We start from the raw sequence: 23,718 nt of genomic DNA, 5'->3' as shown, positions 1-23,718 counted from the left end.
TCTATCTATCTATCTATCTATCTATCCTAATCTATCTATCTATCCATCTATCCATCTATCTATCTATCTATCCTAATCTATCTATCTATCTATCCTAATCTATCTATCTATCTATCTATCTATCTATCTATCCTAATCTATCTATCTATCTATCTATCTATCTATCTATCTATCTATCTATCTATCCATCTATCCTAATCTATCTATCTATCTATCCTAATCTATCTATCTATCTATCTATCTATCTATCTATCTATCTATCCTAATCTATCTATCTATCTATCTATCCTAATCTATCTATCTATCTATCTATCTATCTATCCTAATCTATCTATCTATCTATCTATCTATCTATCTATCTATCTATCTATCTATCCTAATCTATCTATCTATCTATCTATCTATCCATCTATCCTAATCTATCTATCTATCTATCTATCTATCTATCCTAATCTATCTATCTATCTATCTATCTATCTATCTATCTATCTATCTATCTATCTATCCATCTATCCTAATCTATCTATCTATCTATCTATCTATCTATCTATCTATCTATCTATCCTAATCTATCTATCTATCTATCTATCTATCTATCTATCTATCTATCCATCTATCCTAATCTATCTATCTATCTATCCTAATCTATCTATCTATCTATCTATCCTAATCTATCTATCTATCTATCTATCTATCTATCTATCTATCTATCTATCTATCTATCTATCCTAATCTATCTATCTATCTATCTATCCTAATCTATCTATCTATCTATCTATCTATCCTAATCTATCTATCTATCTATCTATCTATCTATCTATCTATCTATCTATCCTAATCTATCTATCTATCTATCTATCTATCTATCTATCTATCCTAATCTATCTATCTATCTATCTATCTATCTATCTATCCTAATCTATCTATCTATCTATCTATCTATCTATCTATCTATCTATCTATCCTAATCTATCTATCTATCTATCCTAATCTATCTATCTATCTATCTATCTATCTATCTATCTATCTATCTATCCTAATCTATCTATCTATCTATCCTAATCTATCTATCTATCTATCTATCTATCCTAATCTATCTATCTATCTATCTATCTATCTATCTATCTATCTATCCATCTATCCTAATCTATCTATCTATCCTAATCTATCTATCTATCTATCTATCTATCTATCTATCTATCCATCTATCCTAATCTATCTATCTATCTATCTATCTATCTATCCTAATCTATCTATCTATCTATCTATCTATCTATCTATCTATCTATCTATCTATCCATCTATCCTAATCTATCTATCTATCTATCTATCTATCTATCTATCTATCTATCTATCTATCCTAATCTATCTATCTATCTATCTATCTATCTATCTATCTATCTATCCATCTATCCTAATCTATCTATCTATCTATCCTAATCTATCTATCTATCTATCTATCCTAATCTATCTATCTATCTATCTATCTATCTATCTATCTATCTATCTATCTATCCTAATCTATCTATCTATCTATCTATCCTAATCTATCTATCTATCTATCTATCTATCTATCCTAATCTATCTATCTATCTATCTATCTATCTATCTATCTATCTATCCTAATCTATCTATCTATCTATCTATCTATCCATCTATCCTAATCTATCTATCTATCTATCTATCTATCTATCCTAATCTATCTATCTATCTATCTATCTATCTATCTATCTATCTATCTATCTATCTATCTATCCATCTATCCTAATCTATCTATCTATCTATCTATCTATCTATCTATCTATCTATCTATCCTAATCTATCTATCTATCTATCTATCTATCTATCTATCTATCTATCTATCCATCTATCCTAATCTATCTATCTATCTATCCTAATCTATCTATCTATCTATCTATCCTAATCTATCTATCTATCTATCTATCTATCTATCTATCTATCTATCTATCTATCCTAATCTATCTATCTATCTATCTATCCTAATCTATCTATCTATCTATCTATCTATCTATCTATCCTAATCTATCTATCTATCTATCTATCTATCTATCTATCTATCTATCCTAATCTATCTATCTATCTATCTATCTATCTATCCTAATCTATCTATCTATCTATCTATCTATCTATCTATCCTAATCTATCTATCTATCTATCTATCTATCTATCTATCTATCTATCCTAATCTATCTATCTATCTATCCTAATCTATCTATCTATCTATCTATCTATCCTAATCTATCTATCTATCTATCTATCCTAATCTATCTATCTATCTATCTATCTATCTATCTATCTATCTATCCTAATCTATCTATCTATCTATCTATCTATCTATCTATCTATCTATCCTAATCTATCTATCTATCTATCTATCTATCCTAATCTATCTATCTATCTATCTATCCTAATCTATCTATCTATCTATCTATCTATCCTAATCTATCTATCTATCTATCTATCTATCCTAATCTATCTCTTTTAGTCTGAGTTTAAGAAAAGCACCCAACTATCTAATACACGAATAATACTTCCCCACTACCTGTATTGTATGTGTATATACAGTATGTTCTGTGTGTTCGGTGCCATGTCTTATAATCGTGTCCCCTCTATTTCAGAACTATGTCCCGACTGTTTTTGAGAACTACACGGCCAGCTTCGAGATAGACAAGCAGAGAATCGAGCTCAACATGTGGGACACGTCTGGTGAGTCTCTGCTCCTGCTCTGGGAGTTACACAGCGTGGCAGGTGTGCTGATCTGGAGCTGGAAATAATGAGTATTTTATATGTTTTCTGGATTTACCAGCGAAATAACTTTGAATTTAATTTTATTTTTTATTTTTAAAGAGCCAATGTACCTCTGAAGGAAATTGCTAGAGATGTAAAAAAAATAACAAAGTAGACAAAAAAGATTCTTAAAAATGAGTAGGAACTGTTGAAAGTGCATTTGTTTTGATGCAGTGTAGTGTAAATGAAGCCTTAAAGGAACAGTAAACCTAGAAATGGATGCTAAAAGTAAACAAGAAATAGAGCTGAGCTAAATTTTTGTCAGTCTGCAGAATTTTTTTCCATGACGTAGAAACAAACTATCTTCTATCTGGAGACTGAGGAGGCAGCATTTAGCCAATGGTTGGGGCATAATGAGCGTTTTTGTCCTACTGCAGACAGGGGAAAGTGGGAAGGTTGTTGCTCCAGCCAGTTGTCTTTCAGTCACAGGTGTATGAGGAGAAGGGGGACATGACTGATCTAGCTGAGCTCCTGAGATATATGGAGTTTTCTTCTTTTTTGTTCTTTGTTCATTTTCTGTGTTCCTGTAAAATTATTCACACAGCTTTGCTGCAGTGTTTCAGTAATAATACAATGTGCAGAGAAGCACTGGAATATGTATTTCTAGACTGGATGTCTAGGACACACAGGATAGTTGTGGCTGCATAGAGAACCAGTATACTGTATTTCTAGACTGGATGTCTAGGACACACAGGATGGTTGTGGCTGCATAGCGAACCAGTATACTGTATTTCTAGACTGGATGTCTAGGACACACAGGATGGTTGTGGCTGCATAGCGAACCAGTATACTGTATTTCTAGATTGGATCTCTAGGACACACAGGATGGTTGTGGCTGCATAGAGAACCAGTATACTGTATTTCTAGACTGGATCTCTAGGACACACAGGATAGTTGTGGCTGCATAGAGAACCAATATACTGTATTTCTAGACTGGATCTCTAGGACACACAGGATGGTTGTGGCTGCATAGAGAACCAGTATACTGTAGATTTTCTTGGGGGCAAGGAAGAGTTGCTATTAGAAGATATAAGGAGGGGGGAAAAGGGAGGGCTTAGCTAGAAGAGATCAGTTCTTATAACTATGGAATTATAGACCTTTTCTCACTTCCTAATCCATCTCAGTGAGCCCGGCGCCAGAGATGAACTTCACATGGCAACAGAAAGAAGACAGCAAGTTCCTGAATAGGGAGACCCAAAACAGTCAATATAATATGACAGTGGTGATATAAAGCATCTATATAATATACAGTTTTGTGTCATATTTGTGACTTCCATTTCTTACAGTATGTCAAACATGAATTTTCCTTCCCAATCCTACTGCAGTATTTGCCATTCTTCCCGCACATACAGGCAATGATTTATATATCTCTACACATGAGGGAAATGTAAATAAGGACATAGCGTATTTTAGCTTCTGCCATTATAATATTGGCTGGCTATTAATACTCATGAAGTAAATATATCATGAATATAAAGGGAATTGAGAATTATTCGCGTTAATAAATCACACCTCCTAACCGGGGTATATCTAGGCGCAGGCTCCTCCCACTTGTTCGCTACACGTGTTATATGGGAACATAAATCACTTTTAATGCTGGCGAGTTGAACCAGCGATTATATATACAGTTATTGGCATTTGAAGCTGTCATACGGGGAAGTAATAAATGTGTTTTATACCAAAAGTAATGTCAGGATAATACCCTGTTAGTTTAATGTCAGAAGAAGCTATCATTATACACTTTTATTGCCTCCTTCATCTTACAACGCAGTCTTAACTTGAATTACAATTTTTTTAAACATTTTCTAATATGTGTATAAATGGCATGTATTATACTAGGCAGAGTTGCTCTTCTTCTCGTGGAAGTAATTGCAGTTAGTTGCGGCAAAGAGCTTTTAACAGCAACGTAGTGAGGATCTCCCATGATGCAACGCCACAGTAACTTCAGCAAGTGACGTGACATTTATGTACTCACTGGAACATGCACTAACAAGTTCTGCTCACCATATGTCTAGCTTAAAGGGATTTTATGCTAATTTACCTGTATCACATCTCAGTCTTGTACATCAGATCAGTCTGGTCTATCAACTATGGCTTCACTCTGAACGTTGTCCATGTATTACTGTATACTAGTGCACTACCGCTATTGATTCTATAAAAGGGTAACAAATTCCATTTTGGGAACGCCAGTAGATAGTTTTACTTTATGATGTTCTATTATGTCTTATAAGTTACAAAAAAATCCAATTTTTACTAGAAAGAAGTACAAACGTCTCACTTTACAAAGACATGCGTATAGGTAGTAGTCGCCATAAGTCGCAGATAGGTTAGATCACCTGAGTCAGATGTTCTTTTACCTTTGTTAATCGGTACTTCTATTGTCATTTCAATAGGCAAATGAGGTCTTAGGAGCAACAAGGGTGTTGCCATTGCTCCAAAAAGATAAGGCTCTGACAACTGTCACTCTTGTTGCTGTTTATACTCCTGGCGCATGCGCAGTATCACAGCAGTACTGCAAGGAAAATATAAAAAGCGGATCACTACAGCTTCTAAATACACTGTCTACCTATAAGTGATTGGACACTTGTGGTAGAATAGAAAAACAACATTTCTTCCTATTGAATAGTTGGTAGTACCCAGCAGATGCTTCCTTATGGATGGTACTGAGCGACACAATACTCCCGGATACCTGGTGAAACTCCTGGTGTATGTGAGCCATCGGTTGGGTGCGGTTTCTCTGGCCAGCACCTGTCAGTGTCTATCTCCTCGTTTCGAGTGTCTGCCAGCTCGGGGCACATTCCGATAATCACTGTTCACTTTACACTTTGTAATCACATAGGCCACTTTCGATATTGGGTAATTCAGTTCACTTGCTATGTCCCTTAAAGATTGACTATTTTTGTGGTACCCAACAATTACCCCTTTCTCGAAATCGGGCAATTCTGCACTTTGTGGCAACTAATGCCAATGCTGTTTCCTATTTAACAGCAGAAGGCGTGACACATCACGACCTCAGATATCTTCATTTGCATGGATGTCCAAATACTTATTGCTAGACAGTGTATACACCATAGCTGTGTGTGTATGTGTGTTTCTCTAAGCTAGCTTATACATCAACTTTATTAATTTGGACTTCAATACGGTGATACTTAGGCCGGGGTCCCACGGGCCGGAAATGCCGCGATTTGCTTGTGGTAAAAACACTGCGGGAAAAATCATGGCGTTATACAAGAATTGCAAAGTGGATGGGATTAATGTGATCCCATGCCCACTTTGCGTTTAAAACTGCAGCGCGGACTCTCTGCGATTTCCAAAACCAGTGTGGTTTTGGAAATCGCAGCATGTCAATTATATCTACAGAAATGTCAGCGAATTTCCCGTAGATATAATGGTAACAAAGTCCGTGGAGGAAAACTCCATGAACTTTCTGTTAAAAGCGTTGCGGGAAGAACCACGATACGTTCCCACCACAGTTTTTCACGCAGTGCTTTAGCGCTGCGAATCGTCCCATGGGGCCTTAGCCTTAGAGTGGATTGTGCTTACACCTTATCGACATCTACAACCTGTCCCATATGTGCAGTACTTTGGAGACTTGACGCTCATTCCAGGAGCCCGGATGGTCTCCCCCTTTTTTTTCTTAGCATCTTTGTTGGCAAGGAGTCGAGAAATAGGCATTCCTGAAACTAGCTGGGTATTCAGTGGGCAGATAGTGTGGTACGACTGCATTTTTTGGAGTTTAGCAGGTCAACCCTGATTTCCGGACGTTCTGGGAGAGTTAGCAAGTATGGTCCAATGCAGAGCATGAAGAGCGGAACATATGTTCTTCCAACCCTTGTGCCACATACTGCCCCCTTCAATCCGCGCTCTAGACATAACACACGTATAATTTTTCCCTAGAGCCTTGCCCTAAAAATTTTTCCAAATTTTTTTTGCCATAGTCTGAAAATCTATATTTTAGCTAAGCCACTGGACTGAATCAGTAAACATTTTATCATAAATGGGTTACATTGATCAAGCATTAAGTTACAGGAAACAAAAAGACATTCTTTGCACAGGCTAATAGAAACCAGATGTGGATGGAGAGTCTTGTAGTTTTTTTTTTTTTTTTGGTCCGTTTTTCACTATGAGCCATAACTAAACACAGGGAAAAATGCAGCCTCCTAATAATTCACATTACTGCTGAAAACTTTCCAATTTCAGATATTGGCTCTTACGATGCTTCTTATGAACCAAAGGCAGCTGTAAAATATCTGCTGTAACGTTGTAGTCACACCGGGATAATTTAATGCAGCAATGGAAAAAATTCTGCTTTTCATTTAGTTTGCTAATAAGGGGTTGAGGAAGCACAAGCTCCGTCCTAGGCCCAATAAGAACTTTCCTTAGCCACAGATGACTCATAATGGTGATCGTAGGCAGGTAACATGTGGACTGTCATGTGTAATGTACTGTAATTGTACTTTTACAATCCAGTCTAGACTGCCACTTCTGTCGTACATTGCCTGGTATGAGTCTAGAGGGTCATGAGAGTCAAATTGCTCAATACTACTTCCTCCTGATATGAATTGAGAGAATGTATTATTATTGAGTCACAATCTTAAAGAAGTCAATGTAAATATCACACCTTTGTTGCGGTTGGGCATGATTTATATTGACATCCATAAGAGTACAACCAATGCAGAAGTGCTGTGCTGGGTCAATGTTCCAGGGTAACACATGGCGGTAGCCGTGCTGCGACCACATTGGAACATTACATTGCAAGCTAATTGAATGTAATGTTGTTGTAATTTGGCTCTACTAAGAAACACGTTGTGTCTAGATGCTGTGTAGCGTGGGGTTTAGTGTGCCTCAGTTGTACCAGGACATAGGAGCAGCTACATGTGCCCTACCTGTGTGGCTAACCGATATGCTTCCATTTAATCATGTGCTCATAGGTGACTGATACTTGACACCATATGACCACTAACTACATCCTCTTGTCCATAGGATGCATTGGGTATTGTGTTGCAGAACCATTCACTCACTTGCATGGATTTCAGTTGTATTACATTGTACAGCCCATGGATAAGTGGTGCAGTGTGTGGAAGAAAATATCAGTTTTTGCAACTTTATCATCTTTTTTTTACTCTTCGTAGAAGACTACACAGCTCATTTACTAATGAAGTTAGGCATTTCTTTTTGGAATAATAAAAAAACCCCCCTCTTTTGGCGCTTATCACTTTGTAAAAATAGGCATGTCTTAGTGAGAGGGACAGACCGCTATCTACATCCTTACAGAAGCTAGCACAAACCTATAGTATAAATTTATGAGCTGGCATAGTTTTGCATTTCTAGTGCTTCCACAGACAAAAAGTTTATAAACTTTATTAAGTGGCCTTCTCTTCTTACTAAATTTGGTGCCTCTTGCTCCAGTGGACCTCTAAAAGAGGACGTGTCCCATGGTCTGATCAGACAATGACCTACGTCATCTGGCACTGTTACCCTGAGCATTTTGGTGTTTTATTTATCCAAATCTGTTCATCCCAGGGGAGTAACTTGAGGGGGTGCAGTCACACCGGGGCCCAGGAGCCTTAGGGGGCCCATAAGCACTGGTATCAGTATTGAGATTGCAGCTTCCATCTGGCCCATAAGCCAACGAGTCCCACAGATTACCCTAATCACACTAAAATTAAACTCCTTAGCACCCGTGACCATCACTATCAAGAATTCACTGTATAGATGAGGTAGGACCCAGACAAAAGATTGCCTCAGGGCCCACAAGACTAGTTACGCCACTGGTTCAGCCATTGCAAAGATATAAGGCTTTTTATTGTTGATGCAGATTTGGGTATACTATCCAAGTTGGTGTAACACCAAAATGCTCAGGGTGACCACGCCTATCAGATTACGGATGTCATTGGGCTTTGCAGACCAGGTGACAGGTCTTCTTTAAGACTTCCGTATGAAATGCCAACCTTAATAAATTTTCCCCTCCCAAATCCAACAACCTCAGAACATACTGGCTTTTTGCACCATAGTGTGGCCAACCTCCATTTTCTACCATAATGTTGGCAGCTTTGCTGCAGTGAGCCACATGCATGCATTGACAATCTCATATACTACATCAACGTTGTCGTTCCATTCCAGTTAGAAACCATTGCTGTAGACAACATCACCTTGCTGAACCAGATTGTCCTCTACTTTACTATTCCCTAGCTGTAGTGTATTCATTCTAAAAGCTATATAATTACAGGCAAATTAAGAAACTATTAAGATGTAGCCCTCACTGACTAAATACCTGAATATATTCTGCGCTAAACTTCTCTTTGCTTGGAAAATATTATAGGAAGGTAATGAGGGGATTTCTCTCCACGCGGCTGCTTGCTAACTGCTAATGATCCCGCTTTTATGGCTGCAGTTAAGTTGTACAATGCCGGTGTTAATTGCTCTGCAGTCTCAGGCTTCACGTCCGCTCCAGCACCAAGTGATCTCACTATGACACCAAGGAGTTTTGGGGGACACGTTAAGGAAATGTAAATATACTTTGCATTAGAGAGGTTCGGCATAAAAGAAAAAAAAGGGTTAAACAAACAAAACTATTATCACTGCGGTTTTAGCATTTAAAGGGGAACTCAAGAACAAATAAATAACACAAGTATACAAGGAGAAGATAAGAACTCCTAAGTGCCGAAGGCAGTCATTTTCTAATACATAAATTGTACTCCCCTCTCTCAAGGTCGTTGAAGAAGCACACAAACATTTTTTTTCTTAGTAACATGTCAGAATAGCCTTAAGAAAGGCTATTCATCTCTTACCTTTCGTTGTCTTCTCTGTGCCGCCGTTTCGTAGGAATCCTGGTTCTTGTCGGTATGCAAATTAGTTCTCTCTCAGCACTGTGGGCAGGCCCCAGCGCTCAAACAGCACTGGGGGCGTCCCCAATGCTGCCAGAGAACTCTCTCCAGCGCCTCCTCTATCTTTGTCAGGAACATCATTTTCATCCTCTTCTTCCGGTGCAGGTTTCAGACTTCTAGGCCTCGGGCAGAGCAGACTGCTCATGCCCACAGGCCACAAGAAAATGGCCGCTTGCTATACTGGGTAAGCGGCCATTCTCTCGTGGCCTGTGGGCATGCGCAGAAATGTCAGAATTTGTATTAGGGCAAGAAAAAATCAGCTAAGTAAATTAAAACGAGTGGCCATCATTACTTTAACAAATGAAGGTCAGTCAGGCCGAAAAATTGGGAAAACTTTGAAAGTGTCCCCAAGTGCAGTTGCAGAAACCATCAAGCGCTACAAAGAAACTGGCTCACATGAAAGGAAAGGAAGACCAAGAGTCACCTCTGCTGCGGAGGATACGTTCATCCGAGTCACCAGCCTCAGAAATCGCAGGTTAACAGCAGCTCAGATTAGAGACCAGGTCAATGCCACACAGAGATCTAGCAGCAGACACATCTCTACAACAACTGTTAAGAAGAGACTTTGTGCAGCAGGCCATGGTAAAATAGCTGCTAGAAAACCACTGCTAAGGACAGGCAGCAAGCAGAAGAGACTTGTTTGGGCTAAAGAACACAAGGAATGGACATTAGACCAGTGGAGAGCTGTACTTTGGTCTGATGAGTTCAAATTTGGTTCCAACCACCGTGTCTTTGTGCAGCGCAGAAAAGGTGAACGGATGGACTCTACATGCCTGGTTCCCACTGTGAAGCATGGAAGAGGAGGTGTGATGGTGTGGGGGTGCTTTTCTGGTGACACTCTTAGGGATTTATTCAAAATTGAAGGCATACTGAACCAGCATGTCTACCACAGCATCTTGCAGCGGCATGCTATTCCATCTGGTTTGCGTTTAGTTGGACCATCATTTATTTTTCAACAGGACAATGACCCCAAACACTTCCAGGCTGTGTAAGGGCTATTTGACCAAGAAGGAGAGTGATGGGTGCTACGCCAGATGACCTGGCCTCCAATTAAATTATATATATTTTGTAACTGGATTAGCTCAGGGATCGCTGTCTTGAGCACTTTTTTGGCACAAACTGAAAGTCCAATCCAGCCAAGTATGGTGCAACTGGCCGCAACCAGTTTTCTTAGGATCTTTTCAGGCAAAACAAAACAAACAATGCAAAATAAAATCCTAGCCGTCCGGCTTCTACCTTCAACAGCAGGTATCCTAACTATGAGAGCTGGGCCTTCTGCACAGCTCCCTAAACACAAACCAGCAGTAGTACTCACAAGTATTTTCCCCAGGAGTAGACAGAGCCATATATCTGTGGGCTGACTGCCCTTTTATACACATAATTTTTGGATAGCAAGGATTTAACCCCACATCTCCCAAAACCTGGAGTGGCTGAATGGAGTAGAGACACCAATACTCCCTGCTCCAGCAGCCAGACCTTTACCAGGGTTTTGGTAAGACCCACCAGCCAGGAGCACAGCTTTGCTCAGCTGCACCTAGATTGTGTATGACAGGAACCTGGGAGAAATGTATACTCCTTCTACCACTTTTCCCCTGGTCCTGTCACAGCTCTGCTCATTCACTTGAATGGGACAGAGCTGTGATCAGGTCAAGTGGCTGATGAATGTGCCGCAAACAGTTGATGGCGCAAGTGTCAGATTCCCACTGATCTGCAATTCATAACCTATCCTAGGTCAGAAATCAAAAAGACTTGAAAAATCCTTTTAATTACAATCTGAGACTTCCACCCCCCATCATTTGAGACAGTGTGCTATGGTAATTTGCCATATTTTATGGTCCGAGCAGTCGGTAGTCATTATCACCATCTCCTTGTCCAGTTCCATTTCCAGAGATTATCATGCACTTATAAGGACTAGTTTTAGTATATCTAGATATCCGGTTTGAACGACCCCTACCATTTTAACACTGTTGTACCATAACCTTAATTGTACCCCGCATCTAGTAGAGCAATTGAATGCTCAAGAACCTCTCATGTGAACATATGAATAGACGCCTCATGCACGGAGTCGTGAAAGAAATGTTTTTGTTTCTTTTCTTTTATGCAAGTGTAGATTACTTTAATTCTCGTCTTTTTTGTCAAATAAAATGGCACTTGCCTGAGATCTCTCCAACAATATTGCTAAGCCCTTAAAGACCTCCGACTGCTAATGATTGCACAGACGGAACAGATTTCTGACTCTACTAATGTCTCGCTAATATATTATTCATAGGCTCGTAATTACCACCTGCGTTAATTGATTATTGGCTCAATAGCCGTCTGTCTTTGTATTCTGCTTATTGATCTTTAAGTAACATTAACTACTTTCTTCTTTTCTTTAACTCCTTCCCTGCTGGGCGCTGAGAGTCAGGCCTACAGTACGTGATTTGTTGTGATTGCTGTCATTGCCAATTTATTGCTGGTAGGAATAGAGGGAGTGCTTTGTGACCCGACTCTTTCGCTCTGTCTGCTCACGATTATTTGCCAATTTTAAGTAAATATTTGGATGCCGGCTTCTCTGTTTGAAGGCCAGAGAGCAGTAATGACAGGAGGGCACGAAGCGGCAGTGATGAAACGCGCAGTGACACTGACCATGATTTGTTTTTTGTTTGTGTTTTCTGCAGCATATTGTGGGTCCTTCTGTGAAGGAGGAGACTTTGTGGTTGTGCATGTGCTCTACTGGGTCTATACCAGCTCCCCTCTTCCCCTTCATGGTGGCAGACTCAAGAAAGGGGGTCTGTATAAGAAGTTTGCATTTCATCTCATACTTTCTTGAAGTGTAGAAGCCCTTTATAGAAAACGGAATAGCCAAAGTATTCCCCATGGGCCCAATGCTGTATAGGTTGAGAGGGTTCAGGGTCTCAGTTTTTGTATAGGACATTTGCCAACACTAAATATCTATTTAGTGTATGCAGTTAGCACCACTAATATATAAGGCATTAGACAGATGAATAGTTAAACTGATGGATGGACAGATTGGCCGACAGATGAACGGGTAGATGGATAGTTAAGTGGTGGATAGATAGGTAGACAAAAGGGTACATAATGGGTGGTGGATGAATGGGTAACTGGATAGATACATAATATGGTGGATGGATAGATAGATAATATGGTAGAAGGATATATAAGTAGATTATATGATTGAATGTACATATTTATTGACCTCCATCCTAAACTGCCCATGTTTCCTTTATCAGATGTGCAATATGAGGCTCCTGGGTCCCTTACACACATATACCTTTGCTGTATAGCTCTGCGGTTCGGTGTATCAGAGGTAACATTGGTGACAGAGGTGACATTGGGTCCCTGTACGAACCAGAATTAGGAGACAACCTTTGTTCTCCCTGTATTACATTTATATGTGTAAAGGGGTTTGAACATCCCTTAGAGGGTACTTACATGTAATAATATATCAAATCCTACTTCCACATCGTTCACGTTGTATAGCACCTGCCTATAAACTAAGCCATATAGCACAACCCTACTATGGATGAGCCATGTGTTTTTTAATGTGCACTGACAAGTTTACTAGAGTTGACCGGCCCTATATACCGGAAGGCAAATGTGGCCCCTCGACTGTGTTTGTGCTATTGAACAAGCTCATATTCAGCATCTTCTTAGCATTGTTGCCTTGTAGCGAGCTCCCTATAACAATGAAAGCCATGTTGCAGAGAGGTGAAGCTTTTCCCAGGCCACCCCTTGTTTACAAGAAGCCAGATCTCTATCCTTTCTGCTGTGTAAGGTTCTCTGGCTTGGCTTTTTAACATTTGTTTTCACCCTTTTCTATTGACAACCCTGCTGGGGACAATGGTTCACTCAGAGCTCTATCTTTCTCATGCTAATTTCATGGCGTTTCCCCAGAAGCCTTTGCTGAACTTTGCTGTAGACAATTCTCCGTCCCTTTTGTCAGGGGAGCTGGAAGCAAAATAGTTGTGTTTATCAGAGCAAGACAACGACCCAAATATGCCGTGAATAAGGGATTCTGGGAGATGGCTACGATTATTGCCTTACTTGGCTGGTGTACTTCATGTTGCCCAAGGAGTTCTCTTCTGTTTTTCTTTCTCAGGCTGTTAATGTTAACATCTTTCATGCCAAGGCGGAGTGTTAATATAGAACAATTTGATGGAGATCAAAAACTGCGAGATGGATTACTTTGAGCATGGCTCGGCGGGCCCCATATTTATTTATTTTTTTTAAATATGTAGCTACCTGCTGAAGTAACCCTAGTGACCCTATTTACTTACCGATCCCCGCTCCTGCTCACGGCCGCCTGCACTTCACCTTCTGCGGAGGCGGTTGTGATCAGGAGTGGGGATCGGTAAGTATGGCTGCGGGCCCACAAACCCCATCAAATGCTATTATCATTAAGCTCAGGGGTCTTTTCAGATCCTGAAGTATAATGATTAGAGGGCCAAGGAAGGTGAGGGAACATAAAAACACTTATTTACCTCTCCTGCGTGCCAGCAGGCTTGGTGACATCACACACACTAGGCCGGTGTCATTATGCCTTGCGACGTTAGCCTGGTTCACGTGACTTCTGGTCCAACATTGAGGATGGATAAAAGTAGCAGGGAGTGCGCTGGAGCCAGGGGGAGTTAGGTAACAGTATTCTTTGTTTGTATGCTTTCCTGGGTCATCGATCATTATACTCTGGGGTCTCAAAAGACCCCAAGGTATAATAATTGTTCATGCCACTATGGGGCATAATACTGTGTGCAGGGGCCACTATGGGGCATAAGAGTGTGTACAGGAATGCGGTTTGTGTGGAGGGGGAGCATGTCAAATGTTTGCCTTGGGGCCCAGCCATTCCTATTTACACCACTGTCCCTAATATGATGCAGCCTGCTATTGCTATGTGGAGTAGCTATTGCTAGTTGGACTGCTATATGGAGTAGCCTACTACTGGCGGTTGAAACTGTAAGAAAGTAAAATCCTTCTGATTTATTCCCATAATAATTTTACATGCCTTCAAGCAACATTATCTGTGTTCTTAGGGCATTTTTTTTGTTTTTGGTAATTCTTTGGCATGAATGCCCAACTATTTTTTTTTTTTCCAGGGCTGCACGGAGTTGGAAAAGTTTGGGACCCACCATCAATTTATGTGAACCATGGCCTAATAGAGGGGCAAGCCACTTATCAAGGGCAAATATACACAGGGAATGTTTGACTCTTAGCATTTCAGGCTTTGACTCCTGCTAAGCCACAAATGCTCCCCTGTCTATTGCGAGCCCTTTGCCTGGCGTGACCCAAGCATCAGGCCACATCCATTGGATGATACGATGGGATGCACAAACACAACTTCCCCTGGTATAACTGCTTAGACGCAACTACAGTTCCACCTTACACTTCTACAAGGAAAACGTCATCTGTTTTTCTATTCTAACCATTACTCAAAGACCCAACATAAAATATTGACTTGCATCAGTTGGATAATCATTGCCTGGTATAATAATTTCTCTCTGTATATAGGTCCCTTGTGTGCTATATTGAGAATTATTCATAGAAGATGAAAGTGTTCCTATTGTTTAACAGCTTTCTGTAGAAATCATTAGGACGAAATACTAAGTGTTAGAAAGTTGCATAACTTGTAACTAAACTATGAATATGCAGAATTTGCAAAAATATGACAACTCCTTTAACTTTCTGGCCCATGTCCACCATTAGGGGGTTCAATCTTTATACATGACAGTGGTCAATCTGATAAACAGGTGACGCCCCTAGTATTAGAGGTGGGTGGGTGCTGAGGTTGTATCTAGCCAGATTGGAGAGCCACTAACCATGAGAGGTTATTGTTTTGGTGGAACAAAATCATGTATGTATTATTTGGCTGGCCACAGCCATGTAATTTAGTGATGTAGAAGGGTCCCTCCTGCCATAAGATTTGACTGTATGAGGTTTCAGGATAGTAATCAGGTGATCACCAAACTACTGTAAAACCGAAAATGTATGTCCTAATAAGACCTTATTAAGAAGGTTTGATCTCCAGATCCAAGTTGATCCAACGATCAACAGGCTCCACTAATCTCATTAGTTGTATTTTTTTTTCTCTAGCCCCCTACCATTCCTGAGAAATTGGTGTTGTTAGCTTCAGCACCCAATATGGTAATTAAGCTAAAAAATATCAGGTGGGCGGTTCCAGTCTGTTTTAGATCAGGATCACCCACCTGAGAGTAAAGAGCCTAATGGGTGCAGAAACTAACAGCACCAATTGCTCAGGAATGGCAGGGGTTGGAGGAAAAATTTCCAACTGCTTTGGAATTGGTGGACCAGAGTCTATTGAAGGTGGTTGGTAGTGGTCTTCAACTTTTGGAAGGAGAAGTGTGAAGAAAAGAGAGAACTCAGTATAAAAACCTCATAAATTGACAATGGAATGGGCAAGATGACAAGTGGAAGAGTTCACCGCCTCTTGCGTGTTTAGTCATAAGATTGAGGCTGACTTTAGGCAAAGGGTATTATATTTCTGTGGAAGTTGACTAGACGTGAGAATGAGAAGAAGAATGTGTTTATTTTTTATGTGTAAGCGGAGGAGAGGTGACAGGTACAGATGAATGTGGAAAGTCTGCAGAAAACCCTTAACATTTTTGATCAAATTGTTCCCTTTACAGGTGACTGTACTGCTTTCTACAATGACTGGTGGATTCCAGTTTGTTTACTTGCATTCAGATTGCCTTCAAGCTAAACCCAGGGTTCTCATGGCTGAGGAAATACATAGTAATTACCACATTGTTCATGTGCAGACAATAGGTGAGAGTTCCAACGTTCCCATCATCATTTAGTCATTTTCTAGTCACTATTTCGAGGCCTTTTCATCCCCCCTATGATTAGGGCCATCTGGATTGTAGGAACAGGTTGCTAAACCACATAGAAACTTCCCACCTGTCTGATACCCATATTGGCACTGCACCTATAGGGACACACGTCCGCTTTATACATTACTGTTCTAAATGAACCGAGCCGACTGTACTTTATTAGGAGGTAAGTGGTTTTTGAGTGCAAGGACATGTTTGTCAGTAGCCTCTAGGCCCAATAGAGAGATGGTAAATCTCAAGTAATCTCATCCCATTTGTCCATGGGCTAGGGATGGACAAGATACTTTTGATAATAGGAGCCAGTTACACCAGTTTGGGGGGCAATTAGATTTCTTTTAGTAGGCAAGCAATTAAAGGAAAACCACTTATTCACTATTGTAAGACTGGTTAGTGACTTAGAGAACGTGCCTTTTCTTGTGTCTTGCTTCTGATAAATGTAGCTTTTATTCCCTATGGCAATGAGCTGTTCGGTGCTCCTGCAGGCGTGGCCCTAACTACAGGAGCACCATCCTCTTTTCTGATTTTTGCAAATTGCTGTCCCTGGACCACAAAAGAAAACTAGTGCCCTGACAGATGTGACTTTGCCCTGCAAGCACCCAACAGCTCACTGGCCTATGGAGTAAAAGTTGACATTCTAAGCAACAAAACTGACCCTACACAAGCATATAAGGGATTTAGAAGTGAGTTTGGTGGTGGTAGACTACTTTTAAAAAGAGTTTGAAGATCTTCAAGAACTTGGCTATAACCTTCCAATTTTAGTTTTATACCTTAAGGCCCCAAGCATACAACAAACAGACATACATCCGTTTTTAGAACAGTGGACATGTTTTTGTTTCCATTAATGACCCATTTTAAAAGACTGTTAAAAAATAGGACACGTTGGACAGACAGACCAATACAAGTCAATGGGGTAAATTTTTACATCTGTCAAAATGGATTTGCATCTATGCTGATTATTAGAATTGCAGAGCTTAGCGGGCCTAGCCTCCTCTGTTGGTGCGCTCCACTCTACTCCTATTGCTTGTACATAGAGTAGAGCGAGGTCGGTTTTATGTTTGCAACAGAGGAGGCTGTGCAGAGAGATTTCAACACCTTAGGCTCGTTTCACATCTGCATTCGGGCCCCTCTCCGCATGAAAAATATGGAGAGAAAAGTCCTACAAGCAGCTCTTTTCTCTGCACCTTTTTCTTGTGGAAACCACACGGGCCCCATTATAGTCTATGGGGTCTGCCGGCTACCTAAGGTAACTGCTTTTATATGCGGACTTGGTTTCCATTAGGGTGGTCCCCAAGCGCACTCCCTGAACGGAAACCCATTCGTAGATGTGATCCGGGCCTCACTGAGTTCTACAATCTAATAATCAGGGTGTCGAGTGACCCTCCTCTATATGTGTAAGGATGCTTATCCAGTGCATTAAGTGTATTATGAAAACTTTTCTCTCCCCATATAACCCCTTTAATGTAATTTATTTTAGGATGGCTCTTCCTTATGGAATATTTACTGTACATCTACTGAACACTGCATTATATCTGAGGTCTAAGAAAGGAATCTCTATAAATACGAGAGGAATAGTTACTTGTCATGTTCCTCCGTGGACATCTGTATGTGTAGAAAACCTTTATTTCAAAGAGAACTGTAGTCTGTAATAAATGTTATTCTTTCCATATCTGTATTGACAGAAATGTCTCTGCCTCTGTTTGCCTTTGGAAAGTCTTGGTGAATTGACTTCCAAATGTTGACAGTGATGTATATATGTGTGCGCCTGCGTGTCTCCTGCGCTGTCAGCTCCTAATATTTATATGATGTAGTCTACTGAAGAGTTAGACTTGGAATGTTTATGCCATCATTGCCGTCAGCTGTAGGGGAGGTCATGGACATAAAATAATAAGGCCTGTCTGTGTTGCCGGAATAATTGATCATTCATCCAGTCGTTCCCCCACGTGTTTACTTGCACACCTGGCTTACACAGGTTTTAGTGAGTGGGCAATAAGAACTGGCATGCCATCAATTAAGCGGCCATGTACAAGAGATAATGGTTGGTCATAGTGATCAGCTGAAAAGTTATTGGATCACTCAGACAAGGGATCTCACCGGCAACACTCCCAACCAAGAGACTAAACTGGCCAATCAGGGAGTCCCTGGGACTTCAGCAATGTGCCAAATGATCAGCCGAATTTCACCAGTTATGTAATATGTTAGTAATATAGTATGAATGTAATATGTAGTTATGTAATATGTTAGTATACACTCACCAGCCACTTTATTAGGTACACCTGTCCAACTGCTCGTTAACACTTAATTTCTAATCAGCCAATCACATGGCGGCAACTCAGTGCATTTAGGCATGTAGACATGGTCAAGACAATCTCCTGCAGTTCAAACCGAGCATCAGTATGGGGAAGAAAGGTGATTTGAGTGCCTTTGAACGTGGCATGGTTGTTGGTGCCAGAAGGGCTGGTCTGAGTATTTCAGAAACTGCTGATCTACTGGGATTTTCACGCACAACCATCTCTAGGGTTTACAGAGAATGGTCCGAAAAAGAAAAAACATCCAGTGAGCGGCAGTTCTGTGGGCGGAAATGCGTTGTTGATGCCAGAGGTCAGAGGAGAATGGCCAGACTGGTTCGAGCTGATAGAAAGGCAACAGTGACTCAAATAGCCACCCGTTACAACCAAGGTAGCCAGAAGAGCATCTCTGAACGCACAGTACGTCGAACTTTGAGGCAGATGGGCTACAGCAGCAGGAGACCACACCGGGTGCCACTCCTTTCAGCTAAGAACAGGAAACTGAGGCTACAATTTGCACAAGCTCATCGAAATTGGACAATTGAAGATTGGAAAAACGTTGCCTGGTCTGATGAGTCTCGATTTCTGCTGCGACATTCGGATGGTAGGGTCAGAATTTGGCGTCAACAACATGAAAGCATGGATCCATCCTGCCTTGTATCAACGGTTCAGGCTGGTGGTGGTGGTGTCATGGTGTGGGGAATATTTTCTTGGCACTCTTTGGGCCCCTTGGTACCAATTGAGCATCGTTGCAACGCCAAAGCCTACCTGAGTATTGTTGCTGACCATGTCCATCCCTTTATGACCACAATGTACCCAACATCTGATGGCTACTTTCAGCAGGATAATGCGCCATGTCATAAAGCTGGAATCATCTCAGACTGGTTTCTTGAACATGACAATGAGTTCACTGTACTCCAATGGCCTCCACAGTCACCAGATCTCAATCCAATAGAGCATCTTTGGGATGTGGTGGAACGGGAGATTCGCATCATGGATGTGCAGCCGACAAATCTGCGGCAACTGTGTGATGCCATCATGTCAATATGGACCAAAATCTCTGAGGAATGCTTCCAGCACCTTGTTGAATCTATGCCACGAAGAATTGAGGCAGTTCTGAAGGCAAAAGGGGGTCCAACCCGTTACTAGCATGGTGTACCTAATAAAGTGGCCGGTGAGTGTATATAGTATGAATCTGTTCCTTTTGGAATAGAAATACTAATTTGGCAATAAACCCAGCTTCATGTTAGTAGGCTTATTAACTGAGTCATGCATGATGTTAAGGATGCTGCCCTCTAGAGGGCAGCATACAGAGGCACTGTTCTCCTAATTACATCCTGGAGAATAGATTTGCATATTTTTTTACCCAGAATCCCTAGCGGAGCAGGAATGACTTGGAAGTCTCCGTACACACTCTCCCTAATGTGTATGACCCCAGTTATGTAATATACATGTAGCGAAACTAATCCAACTTGGCTAATCACTTTTTTAGCTGAAAATGGCTATTATGGTCAACTCTTATTTAAAGGGATTTTCCAGTTATTTTGAAAAAACCCAAGAAGGACTAGGGGTGGAGGTAAAATAAAAAGAGGAGAAACTCACCTACCCCCAGTCCTCTGTCGCAGCATTGAGTACCCTATTGGGCCAGCTGTAAAGAGGCTTAGATGTTGTGTACTGGTGACATCACAATCATATGCTATCATGTGACTTCTGAGGCCAGTGATCGGCTACAGCGGTCACCTGAGTGACTAGTGCAAGTATTGGATAGAACGGGGATCCAATACTACAACTCGGGTAGGTGCCTTGTGAAAGTATTCGGCCCCCTTTAAACTTTTCATCCTTTTGCCACATTTCAGGCTTCAAACATAAAGGTATAACATTTTTTTAATTTTAATCAATAAGTGGGACACAATTGTGAAGTGGAACGAAATTTATTGGATATTTAAACTTTTTTAACAAAGAAAAACCTGAAAAATTGAGCGTGCAAAATTATTCGGCCCCCTTGCGTTAATACTTTGTAGCGCCATCTTTTGCTCCGATTACAGCTGCAAGTCGCTTGGGGTATGTCAGTTTTACCAGTGAATGGAAAGAAACAAACCAACACTCCTTTGTCTCATCCATTACCCATACATGATAAAATTCTAGTGACAAACCTTTCTTTTTCAGCAGAACTGAAAACGAGTTTCCAGGGTGCAAGGAAAATAATAAAGGTATATTTGCCCATGATGGTAGGAAACACATGCAAGCACAAGGCACCCTGGTACATTCCAGCTAAACAATCCCTCAGTCACACACAGTCATATATAATTCATACTGTGATAGTGTTGTGTATCTGCACACTGCTCTTCTTGTGTTGCCCGTGAAAGAGTCAGTGTTAGCATTCAGCTGCTGTGTCTGCTAGAGCCGGGCTGCAGGAACGTCAGGGGTTTTAAGTGACCAGAAATATACAGACATGCCAAGTCTGTGCCACCTAACACTGCACACACCACCAGTTTTGTAAACTGAAATATTTACAGGGTATTTTTTTGTAATGAAGATGGGTAGGTCAGTGTGTTATTCATGTACATGTAGGTGGCTCTAAGGATAGAAGAGTCCATTAGTTGCGTCATTCTATATGGACATGGATATCCCCATAGGGGGTTGGGTGCTGCTTCCTATTAACCGCTGTAATACCTTTTTGTAAATCTTTCCAGGGTCTCATAATCTAGGCCCATGGATATTGGCTCATCATCTAGCAGATGGGCCAATTTATTATCCTGTCACAATTTGTCACCTTGAAAGACAGCAGTCCAGGAAGATATTGGGTGGCAACTTCTGATCATGGTGGGACTTTGTAATGTTGGTCTGACTAGAGTATCTTCCAATAGACCCGAAGTCTGAGTAAACATATTTCCAATAAGCTAGCACTCGAGCAAACATTGCTTTTCTGCTGATCCCCTTGTTGTGAAGTCATAAAATTGTTTGTTCATTGGCAAAGCCCCAGTGTGATCAGGGAACATTCTACAGATGACTGGGTGGGTTCACGGTACCATTATTTACTGTCGGGTGTTCATGGGATGAGAACAATGAACGTTAACTACTAATGCAGATGGAGCCCCTCCATCCTGTGTCCGACAGCATCCACCCTCATCTAAAAAACATGACTGTATTTCTTCCAAATACAGACAAGTTGGTCAGCACTGCCAAACAATATGAACAAGAAATACAGGTGCACGGTGCTGTGGCTGCGATACAATTGCAAAAACAATACCCTGTTTGTCCAAGGCTGATTCTCATTAGAGCTTAATATGGGTGAACTACACTCCTCTATTCATTCAGAGGCCACAGGTCCAGAGAGAGGAGGCTGTTTGTGGACATGATACGGCTGAAAAACATATTTGCTCTTAATTGGGAGACCTAGGCCCTAAGAGAGGTGAGTCATTTTAGTGTAGGGACCCACCTAACAGAGGTTGCCTTAGAGCCCCTTTAAGGCTAAGGTTCCATGTAAAATTGCAATGTTTTTGCCTGCTGCGTTTCACAGTACCAGCAGTGAATGAGATTCTGGCTGCGCTCATCCATACATTGCAGCAAAAAAGAGTTGCAGAAAAAACACTGCATGGTAACTCTAGCTGCGGAATCACAAGCGTTTTCCCTATACAAAGAAGAAGGCTGAGAAAAAAACGAGCAAAACCTCAATTAAAGAAAAAAAAACTACTTAAAAAAAATGCAGCACATTTTGCTGCGATTTCTTATGTGGGACCTTAGTCTAAAAGTTAGTTCCAGGATCATGTTTTTGAGTATTTTCTTCAAGGCCCCTAACTTTTTCCCATACTAAGCAGTGGTTGCAATCTGCTGGGATTTTTCCTCCATTTGAGTGCTGGTTCATCTACTTGGACTGTGCCTAGTCAGGCGGCGCACATTACTTTTTATTATACGAGCCTGGTTATATTAACTGCAAATTGTGTCCTCACGTTGACAAGATGCCGTTCAGCTATAGTATCATGCTTTATGGCATGTCTTTTGAGTCGGGTCACCATGTAGAGCAAACACGGCAATTTTGCTGGGGTGTTTTTTTTCAGCACTTACAAAGTGGATGAGATTTTGGCTAATCCCACGCACAAATTGCAGATAAATATCCGCAGCAGGCATGCTGCAATTTCAAAAATCGTTGCGTTTTTGTAAATACTATCATCTCAGTTATACCTATAGTTTTCCTCTGCGGATTTTCTGTGAAGAGCGGTGCGGTAAATCCTGCCATGTGTTCCCACCGAACAGTGCTTTTTGGCTGCTGCTCGGTATGTGGAGCTTTACCCTTCATTATCATAACTAATAATTAGTTGATCATTTCTATTCACAATGGTCCAAATCCAGCTTGTAATAATGTCTTTGCACAGCAGGTGACACGGGCCATGTGCGTTCTTCAAGGTTGTCTTTTTCAGTCATCCACTGGGTTGAGCTTCACTACAACAGCTGCGAGATTCTTAACACCCAGGCATTGTTAGGCAGTGTTACCATCCCACGCCTCATATTAACTGTAATAAAGCTAATTATCTATCTGGCAGCTGTAAATTCCCATCCTTCCGTTGACCCCTGTTCCGGTGACTGTCCTGCAGGCATTGCACGGCTGACACATGTTTAATAATAGCAGACTCTTACTACTGTAGAAAGTGCTGCAAGGGTTGGAGATCTCTTATAATCTTTCATGGAAAAATAGAAAAGCAATTAATTTAGTAAGAAAAAAAAAAAGAAACCAAACGTGATTCCTAATGATAATATATATAACCATCAATACATCATTTATGGCTTTCGCGTTGTTTTCAGATTACAAACCCCTTAGCAATTTCATTTAGTAGAAATAAGGCATTAGTGATATGAACATGGACCATTAATTTTTCAGAAATGGCTCCCAGTATG

At 40.6% G+C, this 23,718-nt stretch overlaps 1 protein-coding gene across 1 annotated transcript in view; it reads left to right on the top strand.

The window, feature by feature from the left end:
- The window catches only part of RND2 (Rho family GTPase 2), an 81,148-nt gene that overhangs the window by 20,291 nt on the left and 37,139 nt on the right, over positions 1–23,718 (top strand). Inside the window, exon 2 of the mRNA XM_075277310.1 lies at positions 2,640–2,727. Within this exon, the coding sequence (XP_075133411.1) occupies positions 2,640–2,727 (88 nt within the window). The remainder of the gene's footprint in view (positions 1–2,639; positions 2,728–23,718) is intronic.

This window comes from Leptodactylus fuscus, chromosome 6, assembly GCF_031893055.1.
Source record: "Leptodactylus fuscus isolate aLepFus1 chromosome 6, aLepFus1.hap2, whole genome shotgun sequence".
NCBI classification, from domain to species: Eukaryota; Metazoa; Chordata; class Amphibia; order Anura; family Leptodactylidae; genus Leptodactylus; species Leptodactylus fuscus.
This window is presented reverse-complemented; position numbering and strand designations above follow the sequence as displayed.